General features: G+C 41.1%; 1 protein-coding gene across 1 annotated transcript; it reads left to right on the forward strand.

The window, feature by feature from the left end:
- Nucleotides 1-155: 155 nt before the first annotated feature.
- ltv1 (LTV1 ribosome biogenesis factor) lies at nt 156-20,039 on the forward strand. Its single transcript, XM_033622940.2, has 11 exons — nt 156-352; nt 2,026-2,157; nt 6,864-7,076; nt 7,433-7,520; nt 8,125-8,257; nt 8,399-8,630; nt 11,850-11,977; nt 12,125-12,264; nt 13,587-13,639; nt 16,084-16,284; nt 19,559-20,039. Exons 1-11 carry the CDS (start codon nt 350-352, stop codon nt 19,667-19,669), a joined length of 1,434 nt encoding a protein of 477 aa, XP_033478831.2. The 5' UTR covers nt 156-349; the 3' UTR covers nt 19,670-20,039.
- Nucleotides 20,040-20,122: the final 83 nt, after the last annotated feature.

Below are 20,122 nucleotides of genomic sequence, written 5' to 3' on the forward strand. Positions count from 1 at the left end.
TACAACCACACTCTACAACGACACAATTGACTTTAGTATTACAAACACGTGTTTCTATTCTTGATAAATTTATAAATCACTAAAAAGAACCCAAATTTATATCGCGAGCTCATCATATTAAATCACATTAACATCGCTTTCAACTCCCCCGTTGTTCCTCATGATGGTTCTTTCCAGTAATGGCAGCAGCAGCATGGTGAAGAAGAATCCAACGTGGATAAACAACAACACCGATAACAGCTTCTGAATTTAAACGGTTATTTGTGTCAACAGCTACCCGTAGTTTGGCGTTAGAGCATCTTTAAACCGGACCAGTTGAAAAGAAAACCGACAGAGATCCCGTCACAAAATGGTGAGCTGACTTTGCTAACTAAAGCTAACCTTGTTAGCTAACATGCTAACGTCACTGGTGTGCATCCATCAGAAAACACTGTGCTGGTGAAAAACAACGCCGTTAAACAACCGCCGTTTGCATCGTAGTTACATAATTATATTCAGAGAGTTGTAGCCCCCTTTCGTTGTTGTGTTTGTAGCAAGATAACTCAGCTGTCCTTTTCTCTACAGTGGAAGAGACATGTTTGAAAATGATATTACCAGACACTCAGAAGAGCCTAAAGTTATTTTACATAGCCTGTCGTTTGACAAGTGTTAAAGTTATTTTGGTTCATGTAAGACAAAGATTGAAAGACAACTTGTTGGGAGATTTGGGGATACACAGATGCCCATACAAGAATTTAAGTGAATTCTTAAAGGGACAGAGTGTAAGACTGTTAAACACCTCCTGAATCCAGTCACACACACACATATCACATCAGGCACTAATTACATTTTAATTTAATTGTAATTTGATTCCTAATTTCCATTTATGCACTTATTTTAATTTATTTATTTTATGTCTATTTTAATATCACTGTGTTGTTGATGAGGGGAAGTGTGTTGTTTTTTATAAACTGCTGGACAGTTGAATTTCCCTTCAGGGATAAATAAAGTTCTTTCTATTATATTCTCTATTCTGAGATTTAGGGGGATTTAGTTGCATCTAGTGGTGAGGGCAGAGCCTATGTGATTTCATCCGGCAAAAACACTGAGTGAAACACTTTCACATAAAAAAAAAGATTGATATTTTGGTAGAGAGGCTGCTAGCTACTGTGGCCGACGCATAAATGCAAACGCCACTATTTAGAGCCAGTGTTTGGTTTGTCCGTTCTTGGCTACTGTAGAGACATGGCAGTGCAACATGGCAGACTCCATGGGACAGGTCCCGCTCCCTATGTAGACATTAACAGCTCATTATATCATAACAAACACACAACAACTTTTATTTGGGGGTTATTATACATTAAAGAAGATGAACTTAATATATGATACTCCATTTCTGCCAGTATATCCCCCTAAACCCTACACACTGGACCTTTAATAACATGAGCAACGATTCAATTTCAAAACACAGATGAGATAAAAAGAAATGTATTTATCCCGAGGGAAATTGCTGGGCAGCATTTTGCAATACAAAGTAGGAAAAGGTGCAGAGAAAAATACTTCAAATATAAAAATAACAGTGAGGTATAAGCCAAATTATTTACAATATATGCAGTGGCCCAAAAGAAACACACAACAAAACAGTGTGGATAATAAATATTAACAAGTAGCAACAATCCTGCTGGGTTGTAAGTAGATATGTACCATGTGAGCTGTAAGGTGTAGGTAAGTGTAGGTGTGCATTGTTAATCCAGGTGATGATTATATTCATGATATTTCACTTAATGCCTCATTATTGCACCCAGGCCAGCTCAAAATGAAGGTTGTTAGTAAAAATTACTGCCATCGTCAGCGAGAACATGTACTATCAAACTGCTGAGTACAACTGCTGAGAAGCCCCACTGCATCTGTTAGCTCTCTCTTTGCTCGTGGGCACTTGTGAGAGGGAAATAATGCTGTTGTCTTTGGGGATTAAACCTCAAAGACTTTAGTGTTGTATCATTACCAGCGATCGCAACCATTCACTGCTGTGTTTGTGTCTTCCAGCCTCATCGAAAGAAGAAGTCGTTCATTGAAAAGAAGAAGGCTGTGACCTTTCACCTCGTCCACAGGAGTCAGAGGGACCCGCTGGCTGCAGATGAGAAAGCCCCACAACACGTCCTCCTGCCTGCCGCCAAGGTACAGACTAGGAATAGACCGATATGGATTTTTTAGGGCCGATGCCGATACCGATTTTTTTCCATCACCCTTAGCCGATGACCGATTATGGACTGCCGATTTTCTTGAGCCGATATTTGGGGCCGATACTGCTTTTGCTCCCTCAATTTACATAAAAAAAATGACACAATGATAACAAATATTGCAGGTCTCAAGTTTAAAATAAGAAACATTTATTGAACAGTAAAAAATACTAAAACAAGATGGAAAGTTGAGGTAGAACAGGTAGAATATTATTATTATTATTATACATTCAAATAAAAAAGAGTTCAGTGCTCTTAAATCTTCCAGTAATGTCTTTATATAATAAACAAATATTTAAGCTGAAGCATAAATAAAACAACAACTACTGTACACAGTAGGATTCAACAGCTTTGTTCAACTTAACCACATACTTTCAAATGAAAAAAAGTGCCAGGGAAAAATAAATCTGCGAACCCACGCGCGTATCGGCCGATGCCGATACAAGTAAAAAACTCAAATATCGGCCCGATATATCGGCCGGCCGATGTATCGGTCTATCCTTAGTACAGACATGATTTGTCGTCTGTGGTTCATAAACTTTTTCTCTTCAGGGCTCAACAATAAGGATTGCCCGATTGCCCGGGGCAAGTAAAACTCAAGGTGGGGCATGTAAACTAACAACTCACTTGCCTGATCGGGCAAGTTGCTAAAAATAGTAAAAGTTAATAACTAATTGATAAAATAAATGTATTTTAAAATGTGCTCTGATGCAGTGGTCTCTCTGCCTGAAGTTACAGGCACAGCTGTGTAACAATGTCCTGCCCACAGCCCCCATTGATATTATTTTGCGCTACTGATGCTTCATATAATAACAATATACTATTTATGGTGTTATGTCATCGTGTCATTTCTGTCTCTACATGGTCACACGTTAACAATTTCCGCCACACACACAGGTGAGCACGCTAGAGCGGCTCGGGCCACATTTTCCTGACCAAACCTGACCCGAGCCCAGTGCAGTTTGTCAGCTGACAAAGTTATTGAAATGGACACTGTGTAGCCTAAATAACCATTGTAGTGTAAAAGTTCGTGCCTAACAAATCAAGTAACAAGGTTAAGATACATAAGTTGATTAAGAGACAAAAAGATTATATAATCATGTTTCATGTACAGGGCATTATAAAGCTCCTTGATCTGCATCTGAATATGATAAAACATTGTTGTATACAGTACAGGCCAAAAGTTTGGACACACCTTCTCATTCAATGCGTTTTCTTTATTTTCATGACTATTTACATTGTAGATTCTCACTGAAGGCATCAAAACTATGAATGAACACATGTGGAGTTATGTACTTAACAAAAAAAGGTGAAATAACTGAAAACATGTTTTATATTCTAGTTTCTTCAAAATAGCCACCCTTTGCTCTGATTACTGCTTTGCACACTCTTGGCATTCTCTCCATGAGCTTCAAGAGGTAGTCACCTGAAATGGTTTCCACTTCACAGGTGTGCCTTATCAGGGTTAATTAGTGGAATTTCTTGTTTTATCAATGGGGTTGGGACCATCAGTTGTGTTGTGCAGAAGTCAGGTTAATACACAGCCGACAGCCCTATTGGACAACTGTTAAAATTCATATTATGGCAAGAACCAATCAGCTAACTAAAGAAAAACCAGTGGCCATCATTACTTTAAGAAATGAAGGTCAGTCAGTCCGGAAAATTGCCAAAACTTTAAATGTGTCCCCAAGTGGAGTCGCAAAAACCATCAAGCGCTACAACGAAACTGGCACACATGAGGACCGACCCAGGAAAGGAAGACCAAGAGTCACCTCTGCTTCTGAGGATAAGTTCATCCGAGTCACCAGCCTCAGAAATGGCAAGTTAACAGCAGCTCAGATCAGAGACCAGATGAATGCCACACAGAGTTCTAGCAGCAGACCCATCTCTAGAACAACTGTTAAGAGGAGACTGCACCAATCAGGCCTTCATGGTCAAATAGTTGCTAGGAAACCACTGCTAAGGAGAGGCAACAAGCAGAAGAGATTTGTTTGGGCCAAGAAACACAAGGAATGGACATTAGACCAGTGGAAATCTGTGCTTTGGTCTGATGAGTCCAAATTTGAGACCTTTGGTTCCAACCGCCGTGTCTTTGTGAGACGCAGAAAAGGTGAACGGATGGATTCCACATGCCTGGTTCCCACTGTGAAGCATGGAGGAGGAGGTGTGATGGTGTGGGGGTGTTTTGCTGGTGACACTGTTGGGGATTTATTCAAAATTGAAGGCACACTGAACCAGCATGGCTACCACAGCATCCTGCAGCGACATGCCATCCCATCCGGTTTGCGTTTAGTTGGACCATCATTTATTTTTCAACAGGACAATGACCCCAAACACACCTCCAGGCTGTGTAAGGGCTATTTGACCAAGAAGGAGAGTGATGGAGTGCTGCGGCAGATGACCTGGCCTCCACAGTCACCGGACCTGAACCCAATCGAGATGGTTTGGGGTGAGCTGGACCGCAGAGTGAAGGCAAAGGGGCCAACAAGTGCTAAACACCTCTGGGAACTCCTTCAAGACTGTTGGAAAACCGTTTCAGGTGACTACCTCTTGAAGCTCACGGAGAGAATGCCAAGAGTGTGCAAAGCAGTAATCAGAGCAAAGGGTGGCTATTTTGAAGAAACTAGAATATAAAACATGTTTTCAGTTATTTCACCTTTTTTTGTTAAGTACATAACTCCACATGTGTTCATTCATAGTTTTGATGCCTTCAGTGAGAATCTACAATGTAAATAGTCATGAAAATAAAGAAAACGCATTGAATGAGAAGGTGTGTCCAAACATTTGGCCTGTACTGTATGTCAAAGTATTCATAGCACCAGACTATGTAATCATGTTGTATGCACCTACTGAAAGAACACACTATATCTTGTTTAATGATGAAACACATACTCAAATGTTGTAATACACACACACATTCACATATTGCGTTCTAAAGGTTCACTTTGTATAAGAATAAGAGCACTGAGGACTGTATAAAAAGTCCCCAAAATTCACATGTTTTTTAAAAATAGAGTGAAAGCGAAACCAGACCTAAGGGTAGAAGATTTGGGAAATTCCAGGCTGCATTACACCATTAAAAACGGGCCCAGTCAGAATTGAACACAAAGAAAAGTTTTCCACCAATAGAATTGGACTTGAGTGGGAAGGATTAGCAAAAAGAGGTGGAGACTCATTTGAATCTCCACCAGCATATAAGTCAGGGCTCTGAGAGCAGTTTTTCAGTCACACTTCGGAGTCTGACTCGCTAAGTTGTATGTGTTAAAGCCTGTTGACACATTAAACTTGATTGCATCGGACTTTGCCTGTTTCCAGTGTTTCTTTAAGTATCTACCAGCTGAACCTAAGATATCAAAATCGACATCTGAGGACAACTGACAAGAGACAAGAGGTTCAAGGTCGGGAGCCTACAGGCCCACTTCCAGGCGCCGACTTTAGACACTCCACCATCAACAGACTGTTGTTACGCACAGACAAACACGCTGCTCACACAGCAGCTCAGCAAGGCACTCATGCTGAGCTTGTGTTGCGTTCAGGCGTTGTCACGTAAATAACAACTTCCAACACTTAAATAGGTCATAGCACAAAACAGCAGCATGTCAAGTGACTTTTTACTTTTATTATATTCAATACAATTGTATGTTCCTAAATCTTGAGACACCTCATATGTAAGCTAGACAGACATTTCACCTGCTCATACTGTGCACACATGTACTGTATGTACTTAGTTCTAAAGAGCCCTTCTGGTGCCAGTAGATACATAGAAACATCCCAGCAGGCTGTGCTTTGCAAGCATACAAAAAAGTTTCACGCATGTGAAAATTATTTTTTATGCGTGTGCTTCACCTCCGCTGCTACAACTCCATCCTAGGGGAAACACTGCTGTGTGCGTTTGTGCAACAGGTGGATGTGGTAGTCTACTGGTAGAGTAGAGAGAGAGAGAGCTAAGTAGCGTTGAAGTAGAGTAGAACAGGGCAGAGAGATGGAAGCAAAATATATTAAACCCAGTGTTAATACAGCAGAACTGGAGAGAGGGGTGAAAAATAAATAGAGGTGGGCATGGCTCAAGTAGGGCACAAAATTATAGACGGAGAACGATTGACAAATTTTTCACTTTAAGCCCTGACACTGTCATTTTTGTGTAGGAATTAAGCTACAATACATGGCATATGTTGTTTTAATTAGTAAATACAGTGTGAATAAAGATTACATAACATAAAAATAACTGCAGTCTTTGTTAATTGATAGCCGCTTAAATTAAACAATTTTTATAGGGCAAGTAGATCTCTGACCAACTTGCCCGACCGGGCAAATGAAAAAAAACCTTAGCGTTGAACCCTGCTCTTGTAGCCCTTAAAAGAAAAGTAACAAAAAACTTGCAGCCACTGGTCACAGGTTGCACATGTATGTAAGTTGTGAGCAGTTCAGCTCGAGAGAAATGTACTTCTTGAAGTTTTTTTAAGAAACTTGCTTGTTTTGTGTTGTTGCTCTTCCTTTTCTATCTTGGTAAAAATCATGCAGCTGCTCAGATTTATTCTGCAGCCACTTTGATTTGACCAAACAAGTGACACCAATGTCACATAATTTTGGAAATATTAATGTCAGATAATGTGATGCCATTATTGTGTTTCTGATATTTTTCAGGCAGACGTAGAGAAGAGGCGCGAGGAGCAGAGGCAGTTTGGAGTTTTCTTCGACGATGACTACGACTACCTACAGCACCTGAGGGAAGCGTCGGTCCCGTCTGAGCTGGTGGCAGCCGGCCCCTCACACGCTGACAGGAGCCTGATTCATCTCCGTGATGGAGACGAGGAAGACGAGGAGGAGGGCGACACAGACACAGACAAGGCCATTCCTGTAAGTTGACTCGGAGTTGACCTCAGTCTTAAAAATTCTGAAAAATTATGGAAGTTAAAAATGTTTTTCCCAGAGCTGAAATGGGTTTGAGGAACTTTGACCTCAATTTTACATCTAAGAAAAGTTCTGGCGTTTCAGGTTATGAAGCTGCGTTTGTTGATGGAATCCAAAAAAAAATGTGTCAAGCTCACAGGAGATGATTTTTTTGTGTCAAGTGAACGTCAAGTTTTTATGTCATTTATGTCTCTCTTTATGTTTTATGGTCAGACGGCGGCTGCTGTTATCTCCAGATGTCGCTCATGTTCATCCATACGTTGTAATGATCTGGAATGATTTCTGTCTTGTTTGATGAACAGGCCTCTACCATCAACTTGCCCTCGTCAGTGTTTGCCTCAGAGTTTGAGGAGGAGGTGGGACTTCTGAACAAAGCTGCTCCTATCTCAGGTAAGGAGCAGCTCAGCTTCTGCTGGTGGGCAGCAGGAACTGAGACAACACGGATGGATTTGACCTTGTGCATTCTCGGAACCCATCGGCTGTATTCGGCGTCTGACTTCCGGCAGACGGCAATACAGCCTCTGGGGGCAGACCCCCCATTTTTAGGCATTCTGGTTTGATTTGGGCGGAGGAGGCGAATTTCTGTTTCTGACTTCCGTTTATATTTAAGTAAATATGCTGAACCATTGCGATGGATTCAGAGTTTGCAGTGACGCCAATTATGTTCCGCCTCGTTAGTTCACCGCACGGACCGTTTAACCTGGCAACAACTGCAGCCGGCTCAAACGTGATTGGTCAATATCACGCGGACTACAAACAGCCTACAACCGGAAACCAGGGCTCTTCTGCTCTTCTTCTGGAGGCAAGATCTCCGGGGTTTGCCTACAGACTCTACATTCACTGAATGTAGAGTCTGTATATAGAGACTAGACCTTGTGTAGTCTCAGAAGTCGTTCAGATTAAGCACAGTAAATATGGAATAATTATTGGATTTAAAATCGGATGGGATCTTGTTTGTGTCTTCTTCCTCATTGTTTTGTGTGTTTCCCCTCAGGACCACGGCTGGACATGGACCCCGACATCGTGGCTGCTCTTGACGAAGATTTCAACTACGACGACCCTGACAACCTGCTGGACGATGACTTCATTATCAAAGCAAACTCTGCAAGCAGAGCAGCGGACATAGAGTAAGAAATGACAGACAAGTATTTGTAAATCGTAATTCCTCAGTGGTTGATGTCATGATTTCTTTAAACTTGTTTTTTAAAAGTGGTGGTTAGAGTTTTCTGGTGTTTTTGATGGTTGGTGATTTCCTGTGTGTGTGACAGAGGTGATGAAGAAGATGATGATGATGATGATGATGAGTGGGAGGACACAGACGAGGAAGGCGATTTTGACTCAGAGGGCGGATTTTCGGGCAATGAGGATATGGAAGGCCGTGGTCGAGAGTTCCTGTTTATGGACGAGGAGACGAGGAGTCGATTCACAGAGTACTCGCTGACATCGTCTGTGATGAGGAGGAACGAGCAGCTCACCCTGCTCGACGACCGCTTCGAAAAGGTCAGGGCTTACTCTTTGTTTTTTTGTTTTTTAAACACATTTTCATACACAGTCAGACAGTGGGGGAATGTAACTAAGTACATTTACTCAAGTACTGTAGTTAAGTTCCAATTCAAGGTACTTGTTCTTTATGCTACTTCATACTTCTACTCCATTACATCTCAGAGGTAAATATTTTACTTTCTACTCCACTACATTTGTCTGACAGCTTTAGTTACTTATCAGAAGATGCTTTTTTTGCACTTTGAGCGCCTTTATCCTGCACATTCATTCATTCATTTTCATTTTCCGTAACTGCTTATCTTGTTGGGGGGTCGCGGGGGGCTGGAGCCTATCCCAGCTGACACTGGGTGAGAGGCAGGGTTCACCCTGGACAGGTCACCAGACTATCATAGGGCTGACACATAGAGACAGACAACCATTCACACTCACATTCACACCTACGGACAGTTTAGAGTCACCAATTAACCTGCATGTCTTTGGACTGTGGGAGGAAGCTGGAGCACCTGGAGGAAACCCACACTGACGCAGGGAGAACATGCAAAACACTGCACCACTGTGCAGCCTTCTTTGTCTTAATTACCTGATGCCTCTGTGCACAGAAGTTGCCATGGTTACTCCCCCTGAGTGACAAACTTGCTTGCAAGAGAGCAGCATCAGCCGTCAGGGATTCACATCATGGAAACATTAAAAACATGAGAGCTGTTGTGCAACCAGCTGCACAAACAGACTCACAATGAATTCAGAAAACAAAACCTAATGACACAATATTAAATCACATAATGTACTGAATAAAATAACACGTACTACAGGTTATATTATTTAAACTGACCATGTCTGTGGTTTTACAAGATAAACTATGTAATTTAAGACCATATGGGAGATATGCTCATGTTTTATTGTCTGGTATCACACCTCCGCCCATTCACAGCTGCCATAACCGATTTGTTTTGCCACCTGGGGTGATGAGGGTGGTATCATGGGAAAATATGTATGCATTAGAGTTCTGGTCATTAGGGGTGCGACATATAGCCCTAAAATAATATTACATAATTAAATACATATATATATTATTAATTTAAGAACATAGAATTGCAAAAAAATCAGTGACATAGTTTCACAGTTTTTCTTCAAATCTTCAGTAAAAACTAAAGAAAAATGATCTAATTTGTTTAGTTTGTGAACAACAACAGTAACTCAGAGTGAGATTTAGATTCTGTTACAATATTAATAGTTCAACAAAATCAAATCTACCACTAATTCCACATTTAAACAGCTCCCAAATACAAAAAATGTCCCCTGGGATCTATATATATAAATCAACAGGTGATTTCCTTCTTTTAGTAAAATCCTAAATGATTGAGTTGTTTTTTTTCCACCTGGACCTTTATGTTCTGCCATTTCTCCTCTAATCATCACGCTGTAACCTGTGACAGGCTGTTATGATACCACAACTATCACACTGTCACATAGATGGAGGTTTTTTGCTGAGTTCCCTCTGAGTGGTAAGTCCCTAAAGGAGTCTGAGAAGTCTTGGGCTGTTCATAAAACATTCAGGACGCCACAGTGTATTCCACACTACTGAAACCGCTCCTCTTTTTGAAACCACTGCAGAGTCTGTAATTTTGCTTTCAGCCATGCTTGTTGTTGCCGTGAGTAACATTGTGAGTATCACAATATGAATTTTTCACATGATATTAAAAATTATACCGTTATTATCAGGAATGAGATGATATGGCAAACCCCTACTGATCGGGCCTAAAAAAATCAGGCCCGTCCCGAGCCTGATCCACGGCAGCAGTTTTGGGCCGAGCCTTATTAAAACCCAAATTTCTGTTGTAAAAGAAATATATAATCTATTTTTAGATTTCAAAGCATATACTAACTACAACCTAAGGGCTGATGTGTTTGCTTGCACCACTTCTCCTTCTTCTCTTCCTTGTATTTGTCGTCTGTCTTGCACACGACAGGTTCAGCAGAGCGGGCTGTGCCCCTTGGTACGTCTAGCCGCGAGGCAAACCATGGCGATGTTGCACGAGCATTATAATCACTGCTCTATGCTGCATGTTACACACATCTGTCCCACTGCTGGGGAGGCAGAAGGAAACTCTGCCAACGAGGGATGTTCCTGGCGACTAATTTCCCTGTCGACTAAATGGAAATTTTAATTAAGACTAGTTTTAAAAAAAGAAAACACTCAGAAAACATTGTCCCAAAAAATACTGTGTGCATTCAGAGCCCTTTGAAGCCTTTAATCACAGTCTTCAACAGCCATGTTGGATTTTAAATGCCGCTGAAGTACGAGACACTTTGCTCCGCGCGATATCAATGTGAACATGACGGCAACTCAGTCAAAAGTTAACCATTAAAATAACATCTAAAATAAATAAACTGCCTCTGAAATGTGGGGCACATTGAACATTGCAGATTATCTGACGGAAATGATGCACTTCACTTTAAAGTTAACAAAACAACATGTAAATTATAATTAAATTTCAGCTGAAATGAGAGGCATGTTGCTGCGTGCAGTATGAATGTGAACCTGCACATTATCTGACAACAACTCACTTAAAGTTAACAAATAATATAACATATACAACATATATATAACAACAACAAAAAAATTCACTGCTGCTGAATTCATGTTCTAGATCAAAATGCTGCCACACCGCGCTGGTTTTGTGAGAGGACATCACTCCAATTTAAAACTCCAGTCTACTGGAGCATTACCGCGGGGAGGGGGAGTGCTGTCTGACCGCTCTGTAGCACCCACTAGTGGCGGGCGGCTGCATGACAGTTAAGCGGCCTTGTACATAATATTTTTGGTGCCAACTAGCGGGGCGGATGTTTAATCGTTTAGACGACTAATCTCGCGCATCCCTACTGCCAACCAAGTCACATTGCAGACCCTCTTGCTCTTGTTATCGTCCACTATATTACTATATGACGTGTCAGTAGTCTAATAAAGTTCCTGCCATTTACATATAAGATGTGCCAATTTTATTGCACCTCGCTAAATGGGCAAGAACCCGACCTGATTCAAGCCCGGAGGCAGTAATGAGAAGTTACAGCCTGGCTGGATCCAGGCAGGCAGAGAATCTACTGGGCATGTCCTCCATATTGAATCTGGTGACCAAACTTCCTTATGTGTTTCTCTGTTAACATCTTCAGTGCTCTGTCTGTTGATGTGACACACAACCTCTGTCTGTGTTGTTTTAGTTTTACGAACAGTTCGATGACGATGAGATTGGCGCTCTGGACAACGCTGAGCTGGAGGGCTTCATCCAGCCGGACAGCGCTCGCCTGGAAGAAGTTATCAAAGACTATTTCATACAGAAAGAGAAGGAGTGAGTACACTTTGTTTATTCTTCATCTGATTCAGTCATTTGTTGTGATGGAAAGTTTTCTTAAAATCATCTGGTGGACGATGACTGTTGCATCACATTGCTGTTGCTGTAAATCATCTGGCTGACTAACTTGTGTTTGTGCTTTAGATCCCTGAGGCCTGATGATTTGGGTCCCAAAGAACTTCCTGTCCTAAAGGAGGAGGATGAGGATGACGAGGAGGAAGAAGAGATGGAAACGGTTGTTATCAAGGCTCCAGAAGAGAAGTGGGACTGTGAAACAATCATCAGTAAGTCTAATTTCCACTTTGCAGATGTGATGCAACGTTTCGATCCAGATGTTTAGAACTCAGAGCTAATCACAGTAAGACAAAATCTGGCAGACATTTGAGAACTGGAAATTTCTCCTCAATGACATTCAGTGACAAATTATTAGTTCGGAGGAAGTTGTGACACACCAGAGACGACCCCAGAACAGTCAGTGAAAGGTTTATGAACTGTAACAATGAGGACTGTCGGGTTTATTGAGCGCTATAATTCTCACTCAACTTTCAATGACAGTGTGGACGTCTTCTGTGATGAAACTCCCAAGATCCCCGCACCCCCTAGCTCAGTCCCCGCCCCACCCCCACTCCCCTGTCTCTCCTGCTCGCTGTGCGCTTGGCGAAGAGGCAGACACAGGTGCCCACAGACTCAGGCGTACTATAAGCGGAGTGGACTCTATGTAAAAATGTCCGTGAAAAGTCCCCGCGATGTGAAAAATACATGCCGAACAGTCTTTTATGTGACACTGGTGCGCGGAGCGGAGTCCACGCGGTCGTGCTTTGCGCGCACAGGGCTTGCGGATGTCCACTTTTACCGGGCAGTCCTCTGCAGAGTCTGCTCCACGTATGTTCCGCCCAAGTATGCGGTCCAGTCGGTCTCAAAGAAAAAAAAAAAAACCCGGTCCAAGACGGAGTACCGAACCGAATTGGTATTACCGAGAACTGACCCAACCCTAATCCACACTTTGTCTCAGCTCTGATTGTTACAGTATAGTACACTGCATTTACCGGTTGGCGGAGACCTTTAAGCGTTTCACAGGGAACCAAAGGTTAAAATCTTATCTCGTCCATGTGATGCAGTAAAGCTTATTTGGTCAGTGGTTGATAAGAAAAAGCACCACGACCAGTTGGACCCATGGGTGTCATTTTGCCTCCATGTCGGAAACTCCTGCAGTAATAAAGCACCAGTTAAAAGTATTGTGATGTCAGAAGTGGTGTGTATCAAGTCCAGGACTTAAATGCTCTCGACCAGAGTAAATTAAAGTCAAATATAGAGTGTTATAGATTTCTCTTGTTGAGAAAATAGTCATACAGTATCACTTCTGAAACATTTTTTTGTAAGTTTGGAAGATGATGTGTTTTTGTTTTTACAGTATCTTTCATAGATGAGATGTTTCAGATCAGATTTTAAGAGAATAAAATCAAATTTTGTAGGTTCTGAAATGACCTTATTCCAGTGTGTTAATGTACAATATTTTGGGGTGAGAAGCATGAGAACCTGAGAGTAATAATTTGTCTGTATTCTGTAGATATAATATGCATTAATCTTATTTTGATGTTTTCTCCAGGCACATATTCCAACATATACAACAGACCCAAAGTCATTCAAGACCCACCAAAGGTACGATAACACCTTCTTTTGTATTATTTTAATAGTATAATATGTAAACTGTTAAAGTGTAACGCATGACAGATAACTTATCAGCCTAATAACTTATAAAATACTATTTATTAAGACAGCACCTGTGAGTTTCTGTGTTGATTTCTTTGCATGCACGTTTGTAAAGTTTTGGAATGTTATGGAATTTCAACAAGCACATTCCAGTTTAAGACAGCCAGGGTTAACTGTAATAAAACACTATGTATTTCCACACTTTATTTTAACCATTAGCTGCATGTTTTCAGCACATCGTAAAAGATATTAAGAAAACATCTCAAATGAATTCTTTCAAGGTTGTTGAAGGAGTTTGAGAACATTAAAGAGATGGACTTTATAATTTTACTTATTAGTGCTACCTTTTTAATAATACTGTTGTCAAGATGAACCCAACCACTGTTCAGAATCAGAATCTGGTTTAGTGGTTGAAGTAGTACTCAAATCTTTTACTCAAGTGAAAGTACTCATACCACACCAGGGCTCAACAATAAGGATTGCCCAATTGCCCGGGGCAAGTAAAACTCAAGGTCGGGCATGTAAACTAACAACTCACTTGCCCGATCGGGCAAGTTGCTAAAAATAGTAAAAGTTAATAACTAATTGATAAAATAAATGTATTTTAAAACGTGCTCTTCTGCTCCGATGCAGCGGTCTCTCTGCCTGAAGTCACAGGCACAGCTGTGTAACAATGTCCTGCCCACAGCTCCCATTGATATTATTTTGCGCGACTGACACTTCATATAATAACATAACAATATACTATTTATGGTGTTATGCCATCGTGTCATTTCTGTCTCTACATGGTCACGCGTTAACAATTCTCCTCTGCTCTCTGTATCGCGCACGCCGGAGTTCCGCCACACACAGGTGAGCATGCTAGAGTGGCTCGGGCCGCATTTTCCTGACCAAACCTGACCCCGAGCCTGGTGCAGTTTGTCAGCTGACAAAGTTATTGAAATGGACAGTGTGTAAATAACCAACAGACTGCTGTTACGTACAGACAAACACGTGTTTGTCTGTGCGCGTAGCACGGCACTCATGCTAAGCTTGTGTTGCGTTCAGGCGTTGTCACGTAAATAACAACTTCCAACACTTAAATAGGTCATAGCACAAAACAGCAGCATGTCATGTGACTTTTTACTTTATTATATTCAATAAAATTGTAAGTTCCTAAATCTTGAGACACCTCATATGTAAGCTAGACAGACATTTCACCTGCTCATTACTGTGCACACATGTACTGTATGTACTTAGTCCTAAAGAGCCCTTCTGGTGCCAGTAGATACACAGAAACATCCCAGCAGGCTGTGCTTTGCAAGCATACAAAAAAGTTTCACGCATGTGAAAATTATTTTTCATGCGTGTGCTTCACCTCCGCTGCTACAACTCCATCCTAGGGGAAACACTGCTGTGTGCGTTTTGTGCAACAGGTGGATGTGGTAGTCTACTGGTAGAGTAGAGAGAGAGAGAGCTAAGTAGCGTTGAAGTAGAGTAGAACAGGGCAGAAAAGTGGAAGCAAAATATATTAAACCCAGTGTTAATACAGCAGAACTGGAGAGAGGGGTGAAAAATAAATAGAGGTGGGCATGGCTCAAGTAGGGCACAAAATTATAGACAGAGAACGATTGACAAATTTTTCACTTTAAGCCCTGACACTGTCATTTTTGCGTAGGAATTAAGCTACAATACATGACATATGTTGTTTTAATTAATAAATACAGTGTAAATAAAGATTACATAACATAAAAATAACTGCAGTCTTTGTTATTTGATAGCCGCTTAAATTAAACAATTTTTATAGGGCAAGTAAAAACTGACTTCGGGCAAGTAGATCTCTGACCAACTTGCCCGACCGGGCAAGTAAAAAAAAAACCTTAGCGTTGAACCCTGCACACTGTAGAAATACTCTGTTATAAGTAATAGTCTTACGTTTAAAAGTGCAAGACTATTGGCATCAAACTACATAATTACCATCATGATACCATATATAAAGTTATCTTAACATTTACTGATTATATATCTTCATTTATTTGTTGATTTTATATTTAATTTAATCTGCAAAATAACTACAAAGCACAATACTTGCCTCTGACATGTTGTGGAGTAGAAGTATAAAGTAGCAGAAAACGGAAATACACAAGTAGGTTTTCACATACAAGAATTTAAATAAATTCAAAATAGAAATTTACACTCAAAAATATGTAAAATAATGAAGAACTACAGAGTTTAAGATGGAAAGGATGTAACGTGCAAAATACTAGTCATTAAATAGTCTTATATTTGAATTGTGAGGCATTTTTTAATTTCTTTTTGTGAAAATTAGTGAAGCCTTTTTCTTCTAAGTCCACATTTTTAATATTGCAAATCTTGAATCAACCTTTTTTTTCCCAACTTCCTTCTGTCCACAGACAAAGCCGATCCGTGTGTCCAGCAAGACGGGTATCCCTCTGGACGTCCTCCCTGCAAAAGGCATGACCGCCAAGCAGGCTGAGCGTATGACGAGGATCAACGACTCGGACCTGCCTCGTGTCTCCACCCAGCAACGCAACAAGGAAGAGAGCAAAGAGGAGAGGAAGGCAAGGAAACAGGCCATCAAGGAAGAACGCAAGGTGAGAAAGAAAGAGACGTATATACGGAGGCCTTATTTTATTATTCTTAATTTTTGTGCAACTGTCTACCACCCTTTAAAATAGCGTTAGAGATAAACTAAGAGCCATGTCCTTGACTAAATAAGCAGTAAAAGTCACGAATAATGAAACATCATGAAGAATCATCAAGAGTTAAAAACTCACTATGTGCTTCATCAGGACGACGCAGGTGTGGTTTGATCAGATTTGATAGTCATCTGGTAACAGAGGAAAACAATTCCACAACTGTCATCACATCTTGATTCACATCTTGTTAAATCCTGATTGACACTAATCGGCTTTTTTACTGAGCCTCACCAACTCCAAAACAAAAATACAAATGCAGAAATGTCTCATGTAACGTCATCGAAACTGTTAAGTTCATGTCAGACCTTATCACTTCTAATAAGAAGCTGATTAAGAAAAGGAAATTTTTAAGGGCCTTTAATTATTTTTTCTCACATAAATCTTATGAAAAGACTCAAACCAACATTGAATGTATCTACTAACAAGTATAATGTGTATATCTAAGCCTGACATATCTTCTCGCCACACTGTGCCACTGGGTGACACGTTGAACGCACACACTGTAGTTCATTTTGGCTTAGCCCCACATACACCGTCCTGCTGCCACAAATACTCAATAGAGCACCAAATGTGGATTCATCCGCTGCTGAAAATAGTCCCCAACACTGATTTCTGTTTGTTTGATTAAAACCACAGTGAGCAGCTGTTACGGGAAGTTACTGAGCCTTAAAACATGAAACTGTAAAACTGTGTTTCTAAGATTTAAATCTTCAGTAAAGCCCATTACAGAGAAATGATTTGTGACAGGACAACATCATTTTAGAACATTGCAGAGGTGTGAACTGGCCGGTCTGAGCTCGACTCAAGGCTGATGGTGTCACCTGCAACTCAGCTGGTCAAATCACCGGCGGCTGGTTTTAAAGCACGTCACCTGTTTCAACAACCAATCGGCTTGTAGTGAAGTCCGCTGGTCAAGTGAAAATGACCGCAGATGGTGTGTTAGCGTGCTGCAGTGGGTGCTCTGTCCTCACATGGACAGTTTAATTCCCTTTTCATTCGGAATGAAAGTTCATTCCTATTAAAAGTGATCTTGTAAACACCTAATTCGAAATGAAAATGGCCAATGCGATTGAAAATCCGATGTAAGGGGCTGGAATATTCCGTTTCTAATTCTGAATGAAAGAATTTCTCGCACTTGTATACACTCATTCCTCTTTAAGTTCATTCTGGTCTTTCTGTGCATGCTCATTTCCTTGCCCTTCTGTCGCGATGACGTATATAGTGCGTGCGCGACTCGTTGCGCTAACCGGTTCGCCAAAGCACGGTCTTCTGTCGCCCTTCTTCGACCTTCTACCTCCCTTCTCCTCCTCAACAGATGAAGCATTAGCAGAACAAGGTTGTTGTCGTACTGCTGCTTCAAGAATATAAGCAAAACAAGCCCGTAAAAGGCACTAAGAACAGCGTCGTCAAGCACCTTGTTATCCGGAGCAAGGACTACAGTGTTTTCTTCCAGTAAACGTAAATACGTAACATCCGCACCGCCCCCTATCCAATCTGAAACCTTCCTTGCCCCAAACCTTGAGAGGACCCGAATAAAGGCAATTAAACTGATCTCCCGTGTAAACCCTCATTGGGAATGAATATTTCTCATGTAAACTACCTGGAAAAACTTTAATTCCGAATGATTTCATTCAGATTTATTTTATTCTGAATGAGAAGCCATCATGTGTGCCGGTGTTGGACAGTGGGTCGCTGCTGCTACTGGCTGTATGTGCTTAAGCCCCGCCCACACACACATTCTAATTGACTGATGAATTGGCGCTCGTTATTTATATTATTGTGTCGTATTGATTATGAATACAGTCCATCTGATGCTGGTTTTGTTTCATCACTGCAGCCAGTATCTCACTATCACTATCCTCATTCAGATTTTAAGAAGCTACAAATTATATTCAGCCACAAAATAAGTCTGAAAAGCCTGAAATCAGAACGAAGTACAGAGAGTTGTTGACTAGAGATGATACACCGTCTCATGGTGGTCACTTGCTGTCAACGTCACAGATCAGAAGCACAGAGAGTTGTTGACTAGAGATGATACACTGTCTCATGGTGGTCACTTCCTGTCGACGTTACAGATCAGAAGCACAGAGAGTTGTTGACTAGAGATGATACGCCGTCTCATGGTGGTCACTTCCTGTCAACGTCACAGATCAGAAGCACAGAGAGTTGTTGACTAGAGATGATACGCCGTCTCATGGTGGTCACTTCCTGTCAACGTTACAAATCAGAAGCACAGAGAGTTGTTGACTAGAGATGATACGCCGTCTCATGGTGGTCACTTGGTGTGAACTAGCGGGTTTTTAAGAACATTGCACAACGGGTCATTGCAAGTAGTCCCCTGTTTCAACTCGTCTTGTCACAAATGTGTTTACTTTTCTGGATTCAAATATTTACCGAAAGCAGGGCGTCAACAGTTAATAAGGTTATCTGCTCATGATAAGAAATTAAAAACAATGGCAACATTGGAGGAAAAGATGTCAACAAAAGATTACAGGAAACGTCAGGACTTTTTTTAACTGGGGTTGTATGAGGAACTTATTCATAGTCAGTGTATTACATTAAGTAGATGTTGGTTGACAGCGCTCCCAGTTTGGAGAAGCAGAGGTACTGTCATGGAAGCTAAGCAATGTACTGCTGTGGACGGGAGCAGCAGCAAAATGTTTTCAAGCCACCTAAAAAAAAATCTATTAGTTTAATGGCTTATGGTATATGTTTAATATTTTTATTTCTTTACCTTTCTATCGAACAGCCCTTTCGGATTGGAAACTGAATTCTCTCTTTAAAGCCACCAGACTCCGTTACCACTGTCTCGATTTGTGAGTTTGTGTCATTGTGTGGCTTTGGTGAATCTGAACTAACCCTTTAAAGCACCAAGTTACACAATAACATAACTAACTAACCACTCGAGGCAGTGATGGACCAGCAGCTCCTGTGTTCTGTGAGGAAAAGTTACTGTTTTTGTCAAAGGAGTCTGGTGGCTTTAGATAGGCATAGATAAGGGCTTCAGTTCCCCGTCAGAAACTGCTGCTTTTAGGTGGCTAAAGTACGTTTTGCTGCTGCCCCCATCAACAGCAGTACATTGCTGATCTTACATGGTGGCACTTCAGCCTGCATGAAAACATTTGTTCAGTATAATGTGTTAAAATTCTACTTCTGTGTGTTTGAATAGGAGCGGCGAATGGAGAAGAAAGCCAACAAGACGGCGTTTAAGGAGGAAAAAGTCCGACAGGAGAAGCAGATGTTGAACCTGAGAACGAACGTTCAAGGCCTGAAGCTTTAGTAGCCGACTGCCCGCACAGACTTTTTTCCCCCAAGCTGGTGGCATCATCAGCGGACACGCTGCTCTTCACTTCAGTGGAGCTGACAAACAACCCCATAATAGAGGACTGACGGGGTGCTGAGAGGCTCGAGTTTCCTCACATCATGAGATTAAGTTCAGTAAACTCATTAATGAACTTTATCTGCAGTGAACCAGCTCAACTCATCATGTTATAGCAGGCTGAAATCCAGTACTCCAGGACTAACGGCTGGGTACTGAAAAGACGGAGAATTAAAAACTGATGTACCAAAAGCTTTGACTGTCTGATCATATTGGTAATCTTGGTTACTCCTCTGATCACACGCTGATTTTAAATCGACATTTTTGGCAATTTCAGACTTTTTATTTCTTGTGTGGCTGCTCGTGTTAAATCCCATTTGAAAGAAAAGTTTTATAAAATACACTTTCCTACAA

The sequence above is a fragment of the Epinephelus lanceolatus genome, chromosome 3 (assembly GCF_041903045.1).
Source record: "Epinephelus lanceolatus isolate andai-2023 chromosome 3, ASM4190304v1, whole genome shotgun sequence".
Taxonomy (NCBI): Eukaryota; Metazoa; Chordata; class Actinopteri; order Perciformes; family Serranidae; genus Epinephelus; species Epinephelus lanceolatus.